This window comes from Anopheles marshallii, chromosome 2 (assembly GCF_943734725.1).
Source record: "Anopheles marshallii chromosome 2, idAnoMarsDA_429_01, whole genome shotgun sequence".
Lineage (NCBI taxonomy): Eukaryota > Metazoa > Arthropoda > Insecta > Diptera > Culicidae > Anopheles > Anopheles marshallii.
Genome location: NC_071326.1, coordinates 40,907,526 through 40,920,379, shown reverse-complemented (window position 1 = coordinate 40,920,379; position 12,854 = coordinate 40,907,526). Strand labels below are relative to the sequence as shown.

The 12,854-nt window shown below is 44.2% G+C and overlaps 1 protein-coding gene across 1 annotated transcript; it reads right to left on the bottom strand.

Moving 5' to 3' along the window:
* Nucleotides 1-4,754: 4,754 nt before the first annotated feature.
* On the bottom strand, nucleotides 4,755-11,278 carry LOC128707365 (yemanuclein). The gene is made up of 5 exons (XM_053802318.1): nucleotides 11,003-11,278; nucleotides 8,453-8,686; nucleotides 5,629-8,373; nucleotides 5,479-5,560; nucleotides 4,755-4,891 (listed from the first exon to the last, which is right to left on the bottom strand). The coding sequence occupies exons 1-5, from the start codon at nucleotides 11,276-11,278 to the stop codon at nucleotides 4,755-4,757; spliced, it is 3,474 nt and encodes a 1,157-aa protein (XP_053658293.1).
* Nucleotides 11,279-12,854: the final 1,576 nt, after the last annotated feature.

Below are 12,854 nucleotides of genomic sequence, written 5' to 3'. Positions count from 1 at the left end.
GAGTACGCTCCTAGCGCTTCCACGTCCGAGCACCGCAGCCAGTGGTTGACCGCGCCAACCGACACCACCACCTTCCGCTGGCGACCCTGGCGGTGGTCTTGGAGGTATCGTAACGAGGCGACTGCTGCCACGATGAACGCAACAGCGACACATTCATCGTTCCACCAGCCATCGCTGACAAACAATAACGCACCCGATCGGACATCCGCGTACTGTGTGGCCGCCGCGGAAGGTGACAACCATAAAGCACCACCATCATCGTCAACACCTTTCTGTCGAGGCACCATCAACAGTACCACCAACAACAACACCAATGGTCTGAATAGCAGCAGAAGCCATAGTAGCAGCAGTGGCATGGGCAGTGACAGCAGCGACGGCAGTAGTGATAGTGGCAATGGAGCCGTCCCAAGCGATGGCACTAGGTTTAGTAAATTTATCAATAGCATTAAGTACGCCCTCGGTAGTAGTAGTGGTGGTAGGCAGCAACGCGGTACTGCCGTGCTGGTGGGCGACCATGAGAGCAGCAGCAGCACGAGACCACTGGTGATCAAATTAACGTCAGTCGTAAACGTAAAGCGATCGACGCACAGTTGCAGTAGCGGCGCAAGCGAACTCACCGATTGTACTAAACGAGGAGGACGTCACAAAACATCGGCGGCACCGGATGCTGTTACCCCGGTAGCAAACGGAATCCGCAACAGCCGGCGCACATAAGAGTGAACCGCAAAGGAAAAGGTTGGTGGTGGTCCACCACCCACCCGAAGCACATTTTTCATTCAAGAATAGAGAAAGGCGCGCTTTTTTTGCTCAGCAACGTTAAAACTATGAGATAACCCTGTTATAGTAGACACACAGACACCTTTATTACCTGTTGTGTAGATCGGCTCATTCGGAATGTGGTACACGATCTTCGATCGTTCCTTTCGGTATTTGTTTACGTTAACTTACTTTGTTGAACCGCCCCACCCGACACACCGTTTTGTTACTGCTGATTTGTTTTATACTCTATATTTACACTGCATTTTTGTGTTGTTTTGTTGGAATGATGATGCTGGTGATCATGCAAAAGGGCAAATGAGAGCCAAAACGACCCACGTTCGTATGGGAAGAATTGATAGTGTTATTGTGCCAAAAGGGAGAGGATACAAAGTGTACGTTAGGCAGCTCCTGCAGAAAGTTGATATCTTTGCAACAAGGGCAATTAGAAACAAAGCGTCTCGAGATGTATGAAAGGCTCTATCCCTGTTATTGTTCGTTGCTTGTTAAAACCCACACCCGCTCAAATTCGGACACTGGAACCGTAACCGTGTTCTCGGCTCCGCTTGCATTGCATGTTCTGTATTAAGCGTAGGCGTTTCTTTTAATTCTCTTGCCAACACAGCAGACAAAACGTTGTTGGGAATCGGGAGGACGAAGTTCGAAGGGCTCACTCCTGCAACCGACGACGGTACCTGCAAAGCAGCGTTGTGTTATGCATGTACGACGTTTAAAACTGTGTATCGTGACGATGACAAAAACAAAGGCAAAGGACGCGAAAATTCGCACGAAACCATTTTTGTCAGATCATTACCCACACGTCTCGCCATTTAAGAAAGCATACAGATTTGTCTTTTTTGATTTTGATAGGAATTTATTATTATTTTGTTACATCGCGCGTACCAACGCCGTTAGTTACGATAGAAAGGGTGCAAAGCAAAACGTTTAAAGAATTTCTTGTACATAAAAAAAGAACAATCTATCCTACTTTGTGCTGTTGTGTGTCACGTTGGATGACGTAAAATGAAAGAAATTTGTGATTATATTTGGGTTTACTACTTGCGAATGGATAATTAATCAAACGGTTTCACCAATTCTCATGTGTTTTTTTTTTGCTTGGTTTTGCTTTGCTTCACCGTGTGTTTGCCGTTAACGAATAGAGCAAAGGAATGGCTCACGCATGTTCCTCCATCCCATTGCAAAAGACCTGCTAGCTAAGTGTCGTTAAGCAATAAACAAAAGGCAGCATCGTAAGGTGAATTTTATTTCAACTACACACGCATTGTGGCTGAATTTTGGTCGTGCTATTGCGCTCGCCAAAACAAAATTGATGGTTTTTATTAATAAAGTTTTATGCGTTTTGTCGAATGTAATAAATGTAATTGAAGTTTGCGTATTGTTGGGTGAAGGCAGAGTGCAGTCGTCTGAAAATCCATTATCCCAGCCTTTCTGGCGGAGACATCAACGCTATCACTCCTTCTCAGATTGGACCTACCACGCCTACTCTGTCCATGTGGACGATCTAAAAGGACTTTACAGGTTGGGTCGTCCGGTGTCATTGTCATGACGTGATCAACCCACCGAAGCCCTACGAATTTGCTGTACGATACTCGTAGAACTCATCATTGAAGCGGTTTCTGCATCCTTCCACACATACGAGGTCAGCTTCGTTCGTCGCAACAGGTGTTTTGATTAGAGAAATCGAACACAAACTGCAAGCGTCCATTAGAGTGGTACAATACTTGGTGTGCTATTCGATTGATCTTAAATCTCCAGCTATATTTAAGTATAAAACAATTCCGAACTCAGAGGCAAGAGGTGGGATTATTTCCGCGATAGTAGTGAGAGCTGCGACATGTCCTGGCAGGGTTCTGTGCCATACGAATTGTTTTAGTTTGTAGTGCTCCTCCAAAACCTTAAGCCAATAGAATCTTGAAACCCGACAATTTTGCTGTCCCAAAACATATCTGCCTCAATTAATCAGCAATATCTAGCGATTTCTCAAGGATTAAACATTGTTTTCCACTACACTTCCATGCATACTCGCGGTATGCCTGGCCGTATCGCCTTATTATACCACGTAGGATAGTCAGTCCTTGTTAGGGAAGATTGGTTCGTTCGTCTAAAGACCGGCACCGCACCCATCATGCCACTGAGCCGCCCGAACCATGTTGAACACACCGCCTCTCGGCCATAGATAAAGTTAGACTTAACAAATTATATACTTCTACTTCTACTTAAGCTACACACTGTACAGAAATACTTTTCATTTTTCTTTCGACCGTACGAAAAACCTCCAACAACTCAGATCAGTGTAGAAATCTAATTTCCATTTTATTACATCTTATCAGCGAACCACCCTTTTGTTGCTGGTCTTGGATTTTGTGACTAAATTTGATTCGTTTCCTAGCCATCTCTTCCACTTGCGGAAAATTAAGAAACAAACTGAGGCAAGCTCTATAATGTACAATGGGTACACAACAGAGTTTAATAACAATTTTAGTCCCTTAAAAGTGGGAAATCGTGATTTTTTGTTGTATTTTTTAGGATTTGTTGCACTGTTGTTGTTGTTGCAAAAAAAAAGAATAGAAAGAAAATACACATTGGTGGAACCAGTGAATAATAATAAATGACCCTAATAAGACGTGAAGAAAATAGCTGGAGTGAGATAAATAACACAAAAAAAACGGTTGAAAGTTACAGAAAAAAACAAAACCATCTAACATTAATAAAGCAGCAATTAAAGGTAGAATTGAGAGTGATTAATTATCTTACGCTCTTCCCTTTTAAACTATCTTTGTATGCCGAGTTCTTCCGTTCTACAACCATTCGGATAGTACGTGAATATTGTGACTCTACTTCACTAAGCGTGGCAGGGCAGCTCTGTTGTGTGTTCCACCGGCAGGTTGTTTTGAGTCGACTAAACAATCAACTTTTGCGACCAGACAAGAACAGCAACGAAAAAACCTATTACTAGCCAGAAAGTGGAAGTAAAACAAACCTCTGTAATGAACTGCTGGTCACAGCAATATTTCAGTTCGAATCCTACACTTGTAAGGATGCAAGGATTTGCAAGGTTTAACGCACCTGCATCGAGAACACTTCTTTCCTTGTTTCACTCGTAAGACTTAACTTGTATTTTACCATTGGCGTTGTTTCATGAGCAACAAGGTAGTGGTAGGTATTTACGGCACCTTCTAACTAATGTTTACCATATCTTTGCAACACTTTTTAAACTAACGAGCAGTATTTGTGTCTCCTATGCTAGCTTCCCTTAAAGCACTCCAACAAATCAGCTCCCCTCCCGCTCCAATTAACATTAGAAAACACGATTACGCGATTTTGTACAAAAACGAACACAAAAACACACACACAGTTACTCGCAGTCCTACGGTTGTTGTGTCTGTGGCGCGTTTATAATTTACTGTTGGCCATATATTCCAGAATCAGGATCGCTTTCTCCCCTCCCCAGTTTAGATTCACAAGAAAACGCGGACACCAACCCCGAAGGCCTTTTTATGCTGCCATTTTTTTCTTATCCGAACGATCTAAAACAAAAAATATCGAAGAATAGTAAGAAAGAGCATAAGTACAGCTCCGGATTGTATGTACGCGAGTGTAGTGCTACGCATAATCAAAACAAAGCTACGTGCAGTAGAAAGAACCGAATGAGTAAGCATTAAACACGAGTGCCTAAAATATTGATGGTGTGTATGTGCAAAGGAAGAGGAATTGTAGTTAACGCGCAACACAACAGACACCGGGGAATGTGGGTTGAGAAAGGAAAGATATAGTACAATTTAATGCCAAATTAATTCCCAAAACAACAGAATAATTTTCATGGACCGCCGTGTGGGTTATATCGAAACGAGGACCTTCGCCAGACCGATTAGAAAGATGTCTTTCGTTTACCTTTCCCAAAGGTCAGACACGTTTGAAACGCGATTAATGTAACATGGTTGCAACGTTCAGTTCTCTACTTGGACGCCATTGCTTGATCAGTGCTTGTGTCCACCACTATACGTGTAGTTCGTGGCGAAGAGAATATCGTCCTCATCCATATCACAGTCGATAAAGTAATCGGCAACAACATTCGATGAGGCGGCTGTTGCTACCGTGGATGACGTTGCTGCTGCTTCTGGAACGAACGTTCGCGTAGTAACCAATATGGTTCAGTAAAGAAAACACAAATTGAGAAATAATGCAATGGGAAAGTAAGCTCGGTCGGCGAAAGGAGGGATGGGAATTTAAAGCAAACAAAAACAAAAGAAGTACAAAATAAAACTACAACCTGAGACGATGAACTAAACCTAAGGTATTGACTATTCCTATTCACTAAATGTTCATGCACAATGCAAAACAAAAAGTGTTTCCTCTAGGATAAGTATTAATTAATAAAAAAAAAAACAATGAAATGCAAACAATACTGAACACATTAGATCGAAACCATGTGACAACACCTTTCATTTACAAACGTCAATGTGGTCTTCCGTAACGGTGCCCAAAACTGCTTTTTACATCTCGGAACCGACACATACCGTGAAATCGTTTACGATCGTGGTATGAACTGCGCCAGCGGAACTTGTTGCACTTGGATGTTAATGAGAGAAGAAAGATACTACCGCTCAAATTTTCTTCATCCATAACTCTAGGGGGGACACCCTTCATTGTTGGGCCTAAACTGAGCAGTGGAAAAAGATGCTGCTTCTTCGCTGTACTTACCATGCTGTTGTTGCGATTGTAACGATGTGCTGTCTGATTTTCGGTTTCCACCGCTGACATTGTGCTGCTGCTTCTGAAGCTCCTAAAAACGAGTAATGTCACACATCAGAGTAGTGAACTTTATGAGGCATCTGTGTCACACAATTTTACCTGTAATTCCTTGAGATCCTTCATTATCTGATGGACGTCAACGTCGATGGGTGGAGGTGTATCCTTCAGTCGAACGCTTCCTCCCCCACCGGCACCGGTCATCTCGGGAAGCAGCCCAAGGCTACCACTCACATTACCGGATGGCGCCGCAAAACCAATGACACCTCCCGGTGAGTGTTTTGCGTACTTTCCACTGCTCATGATGGGTAACACAGTATCACCCGCTGCGATCGGACTAGAGCCCGCACTGCTGCTACTTCCACTGTGCGTCTTATGCTTTCCTGCGATTAAGTTCTTATACTTTTCTTTGTTCAGGACTGGCAGATTGGGTGTACTTGGTAGGTGTGAAGCTGGAACCGTTTGGTGCACGGGCGAGGAAGCGGATATTTTGGAACCGGCACCAGATTGGAAGGGCATCGCTGAACCGGTTCTAGGAACGTTATATTCAGCGATTATCTCGATGCTACTGTCACTGTCATCCTCGCGACTGTTCCATCGCTGCCGGTCTGGCGATGGTAATGGGTGTTTTCTTTCAGCGGGTGATAAATTGATCGACGCTGGCGTCGTAGGCGATCGTTTCAGACCATCTGCCGATTGGTCGACAGCATCGAACGAGCGTCGTTGCTCGCCGGATTGCTTATCCGCTGGCGGTGGCGGTGAATTCATGATGTTAATAATGCTATGGTCCGAGGTACGCTTGAAGGAAGAATTGGGCGACAAGCAGGTCGTTGCATTCGGTTGTTGTACGGTGGTTGGTGAGTGATGTGTCACGTTGCTCACAGAACCAACCCTCTCCACCTCCACCATGCCTCCGCCCTTACTGTTCGTCGACTTCACACTCGACGGTGTTGACGATCGGGCAGGTGTGTAGACGTCTTGCGGTTTCATACCGTTCACACTGTTACCGGTCAGTAGAGTCGCATCTACCGACGAAACGGGCGATACGAGGGGCGAAACCGTCGGTGTAGATTTCTTTCCCGTGGGATTATGTGTACCAACAACCCCGCTACTGCCCTGACTTTTCGCCAATGCCTTTTTCCGCCGATCCAACTCCTTGTGGATATCCTCGTACCGTATCCAACCCTTAGGCCACAGTGGCACTACCTTGGTGCGCATATACTCCGCCACCACCTCTTCCTCCGTTTGATTCCGGGGCCTCATCAGTCCGAACATTAGCAGGCGGATGTTGTACAGCTCCCAGAGCAGTGTGCGCGATCGTTCATTCCAGGAGTATTTTTTCTTTGGATTTCTTATCTGTGTTGTTGGGTTTGGTTGGGCATCGTTTTTCTCACCATTTGGCAGTGTGGTGGCGGCTTGTGCTGCTGCTGCTGCTGCTGCACGCAAATCGTTCACCTTCGTACAATCTAACTGGTGCTTGGCCAGAACCGTTGGCATCGTTTCGGCAATGATGTACTCGAGCTTGGAAAGTATCGACTTTGTCTTATTCTCGAGCTTTCGAATGCGAATCTTTTTCAGCTTTAGCTGGAGAGACTGCCGGCTTATCGAAAGCTGCGCCTCCAGATGACGAAATATCGCATTCCTTGTGCTAGAACCCATGCTGGAACGTGCAGTATCGTCGATCCGCAGCAACAGGTCCGCTACCTTGCTTTCGAAGAAATTTAACTTCCCAGACCCGGACAGAGCTCGCGCGTGTTCCTTCAATGCTTCCACATCGTTGCGCAACTGTTCGGGAATATCGTCGGGTAGTTTGCAGTCCTTCTGCTTCCGTTCCTTGGGTGGTTGCTGTCCGCTCGGTGTTAACACCGTACGTCCGTCACTGTCAACCATCCCGTTCGTTGCCGCGTTGCTTACCGGCTGTATAACTTTCCCCCTTGCAGCGGTATCCTTTTCACTTTCATGGCTGCTCCCACTATCCGACACCATTTCCACATCCGAACCGGATGCACGCGATTTTTTGTCACTTCCTACTTCCTGTTCATCGTACTCCTCATCTTCCTCGTCCTCATTCTCATCATCACCCTCGCCAATTTCTTCTTCATCATCTTCCTCATCGCCTCCACCGTCACCATCCTCTTCCGCTTCCGAGCTGGAAACTCGACTCGAACCACTGCTACGTCCTTTCTTCTCTTGCTCCATCTTGCGCAAACTATCGCGCTTGGCCCGCAACATGTCCTTTACGGTGGTGGTTTTCAATTCTTTCACTCCACCATTTTCCTCCTTTTTATTTCCGTCCACAGTGCTTCCTGCTGCGGTCACACCCGTCATAGTCCCTGTACCGGTCGATGATTTCCCTTTTACCCCATTTGCCTTTTCCTTGCCACCCTCACCACCGGTCGAAGGTTTCATTTTCTGATCTACTGCAACCGGCCCATTATCCACCATCTTTTGCTTCTTTGCAACGTGGCCATTTAGGCGAGATTTTTCCTCTTCCGGTGTAGCTGTTGGCGCATTTGTTACGGTCACTCCCACACCACCTTTATCAATCTCGGCAGGCTGTGGGCGATTTTGCTGGCTTTCCGCGGAAGTAGCCGACTTTTCAGCCGGTTGTTTCTGCGCTTGCTGAACGCCGGGCCCACTTTGGGTCGGTTTCTTTTTCGCTCCACCCGGTTCCTCATCCTCGCTGCTTTCGGATGACGTTGAAAGGACACGCTTCTTCGGTTTCGGCATACGGTGTGCATCTTCCGGACGTTCAAAGTTCGACAGCTGCTTAAATTCTAGCTGGCCCGAGTTGATATAAAACCCACCGCCGACCGTTTCCACTTCCTGCGGTATGAGCTCGTCGTACTAAGGAGAAAAAGAAACAGAATAAGTAAACAAACCGTTAAAAAAAAACCTCCCGGAAAATAATGACAATCGTCCTTACCGCCTCAGAATTGTCGATGAAGGAATCTTCCTCGTCGTAGCCCGCACCACGATCATAATAGTCCAGCTTGGACGGACGGGCAGATTTGCCCTTGGTTGCATATTCTGACCCCATACCATACTTTCGCTCCAGCTCTTGGGAAATCCGTTCAACTTCAACGTCTATATCCGGATCCGACAGGAACCCATTGGTCGGTCTATCGTTTTGTTTCTTCTGTGCTTTTTTAAGACGTTTCTGCAATAAAAAGAAAAGCAAATAAAATATCAAGAACAAGGAAAAGAACAGTAAAAAGTTTTTTTTATATAGCAATTTTACATCCCAATGACACATTAGCTAATAGAATTTCCTCATTTCACATAAAAAAACGACGACAGACATCGTAAAATACATGGAACTTTATGCTTCAAAACCTTGTCCATCTTCTCGGATAGCCATCTATTTGATTTAGTTGAAAGTTTCAACGAAGATTTAATTCACTAATCTGCTCAATGTGTCTGATAAAAGGTTTTGCATAAAAACACACTTTTTTATCTCATTAACAAAGCATACAACATCAAACTCGATTGCCGATTTCCCATTTCCCATTTACGATACTGCGCTCAATTATTTGCTACGATTTTTTCGGTCGGAGAGTTTTTTTTCATAAAATCATTTTCATCCTTTTTTAAATTTTTCAATCATTTTCTCCATTTTTTCCCATTATTCACGTACGAAAAACTAAGGAACGATGGCGCATATTTTCCCTATTTTGAGTTCAAATAGTAAGTATATAACAAATAAAACCTAATGGCATGAAGGAATTATTCGAAACAGTAAAAAAAAAACATTCTATAAGAACTAAAAAAGTTTTAGGTGCACAGCAGCATTTAACTACAAACCATCCAAAACTTCGACTCATAAATGAGTTTGAGCATATTGTCAGTATCATCTGGGCTGTTGAGCTATCAGAGCCGAAGCACCCGACGGAGGGCGGTTGAAACTGTCAAAGGTGGCTGCAGGCATGTTAACCAGCCTGGTCAGGGTTGGTGGATATTAAACCGATTCGCACCGGTTTTGCGATTCAATGAGATTGTAGCACGGCGATTGTGGAACATATATTAGCGTTATCAGCTGAGTTATCGGTTGCAGGAACATAGAGGAATTTGTTGTCACGATCACGGTAACGTGAAGATATAGGATAGTATATGGAAATATGGAATAAGTAAGGAGAGGACACAAGACGAAATTGAGGAGATTTAAAATAAGATAATATGATGCCAATTCTCTCATTTTGGTAATTACAAATTTATCTTTACTCATGTGAGTTTAATACAATGTTCATGAAGGAATGTTGCTACATTTTGTTTTATATACAATCTTATAAAGACTTGACTAATAGTTGTAACAACTGTTTACAATTAATTTAGTAAACAACATAAATATTGGATTCCCTATTGATTTCATGAACATTAGCAAACGTGATCTACAGTACACTCTGAATTTTCAGCACATAACTTAAATTATTTACTAGTTTCCATACTTTGGCTCTTTGCTTTGAGAAGTTTGCCGACCACTGGTCTACGCGTTTGAATTCTACTCAACGTACGCACATTTGTTATGCGTAATTTTGCATCAAAAAAGGAATAAATCGTGATCCATTTCTAATTACGGGGATATTGATTATGGGGATGGAAATTTGTTGATTATTTAGGTCATCCTGTACTACCAAAAACAAAAAAAAGGCCAATAATAACAGTTGACAGACAATCAAAATGCGCGCTTGACGTAACTTTCATCCAAATGTCAAAACGCACCTTTTTGCCCAAACACACACTCACACACCGTTACCGCCACCAGCATCACCTCACTGACACACATGTTGGCCATTGACTGCCGTCCATCCACAACATCAAGAACAGTCAGCCCCAGAGAACGGACGAATGAGAGCAGTGGCCACAAACAAAATGAAAAACGCGAGCATACATAATCCCTCTTTCCTTACATGATTCGCGCAATTAGAAAAAGGACCGATCGATAGAGAAGAAGAAACGAAGCGGGGAATGATAAGGGAAAGGCTGTTTGTGAGGCGGCGTGTGGTGCATCTTTTGCACCACTCTGTACCAAAAATGCAACAGAGCCTTACAATAATAGAAGGAAATGCAGGATGCTATCGGCTAGAGTAATATCTGGAAGAAAGATATCATAAAACACTTGCTTTACGCGAAACAGAGAGAAGACCAATTATGAGCGACATACGCACACGCACAAAACATAATGTTTCATTGAAGAGTTCATACCACCCCAATAATTGCATTACAGCAATCAGGCAAATGCACGCCAAGAGGGGTTGCGTGAAAACACAAACTCTTCGCTTTGCTGTGATTGTGAGTGGAATGGTCCAACACACGGCCTACTTCGATGGTAAATCAGTAACGTTTCCAATTTGTGACAAACGCGTTCCGGGACGATGCAAAACGATAGGACCATACACAGCAAAGATGGCCACGTTCTTCAGAAAACCTGTAAATGTGTGTGAGTTTAGTGTTATTTTTTGTTTCACGCTACAATTACCTGTTCGTCGTGGATCAGTTTGGAGAAATTAAATTCCGGAAAACTGTCAGCAGTCGGTTCGAATAGGTTCAGCTCCAGCCGTACCGTAGGGAGCTTTTTTCCAGCCCGGCCACCACCACCACTCCCGTTCGACCCATTGTTACCTCGATCCCCTCGGCCATCTTTGTCGCTATTGCCGAAGGGATTAGCGGATGCCGCGGAACACTCGGACGCCGATAATGTACCACCACCGCCCTTTTTCACTGCATCGCCGATGTTGCGTTTTACATCCGACATTATTCGCCCTTTTGTTTTCCCAATCTCCAACCAGTGTGTGTGTGTGTGTACAACGCACTTTCACTCTTCTTTACGCCGTTTTCGTTCTAGCTGGTCGTGGCTCCCTGCGAGAGGAAGCCCAAAAGGCGGAACGCGCGGAGCGAGTGGCGCGCGCGATGGTTTTCTTCTCCTTCGCTTCGGTGTCGCTTCGTGCTTGCCCGCACGCTACATTCGATTAAAACCGCCACGAAACGATGGTCCTACTACTGCCAGGGCCGGTTGTTCCGCTTTTCCCGTCATTCGCAATTCGCGTATGAAAGGACAGTCCGTGTAGGTGGTAGAGGTAGGTGGTTCTTCTAAACCGGAAGGTGGCGCAGAAAACAGAAAAACGCAATAGGGCCACTCACACTCACACACTTAGGCAGACTCTTCGTCCGTCTGATGAAAACGGTGCAAAACTGCTGCTGCTGCGGTGCTCCGGGGTATACCAAACACGGACCACGCGAATCGAATATCACTTATCACTTAAACGTTCGAGAACACACTAAGAACGCAAGGAAATACAAAATGGTGCACACTTCTAGCGCGTTGCAATTGAACAGTCGGGCACGCAGGGGACTTTCTTGGGTTTACTTCGGGTTTTTTTTCGCAAAATATATTCCCTGAGCGCACTAAAAAGAAACACGCACACACGTTTGACAGCAGCACATACACACATGCACACATGCGCCTCATATATCTACAAGCACGCACGTTGCACCGAGGAAGAAAAAAACCGAGTAGCCGGACGTGCCCGATTTTTTTTTTCCTTTTTGTTTTGCACCTGCCGCCGATTACGAACCAACACTCAACACGCACGCTTTTTTACAAGCAATGCACCGCGAAAACGTTCTTTATTTTGTTACAAAAAATCCGTAATGTTTCCGCTGCTTCCCGGGATGGTCGTGAAAATTGGCGTACACGCATCAAGAAAGCGGACAATCAGATTTTTCTTCTTCTGCCTGTCTGGTGCTTCTGCTGCTGCTGCTGCTGCTGCTGCTGCTGTAAACAATCGGGCAACTGTCAAATTGCCAATACCCAAGCGGCATAATTTCCATCTGTCTGGCGCGATTTTGCCTTGACAGTTATAGTCGTACACAGGTGAGAAGAGAGTCAGACAATGTGATAATGTTTCTGAATGAAAATGTGTGTAAAAATAGAAAACAGTTTGTACATTTGTGTCAAATTGTGCTTCGTAGTGTGAATATTCTTCCGATTTAACAAAAACCGTAAAATGTTATTGAAGAAGTGGCAAAACAGTTCAACAAATGTATCTTAATCCATACGCAAGAAATATTCTCGTTTTTAGCTGTATTTATTAAACTAAATAGCCCAACTTGTTAGATGATAAGAAAGCCATTAGTACCAGGATCATTTCTCGAGTCAATTTTAATCTTTCGTGTAGTTTTTTTCATGTAAAGTTCGGGACGGTTTTAGACGAAAAAATTATCATCTAAACTTTCAAAAATAAAAGCTCTCTTTCTTCTTCGGCGACGAATTAATTTGTGATGAAATGATTAAAGATAAGTTTGGAATATATGTTTGAACAATATTCGAA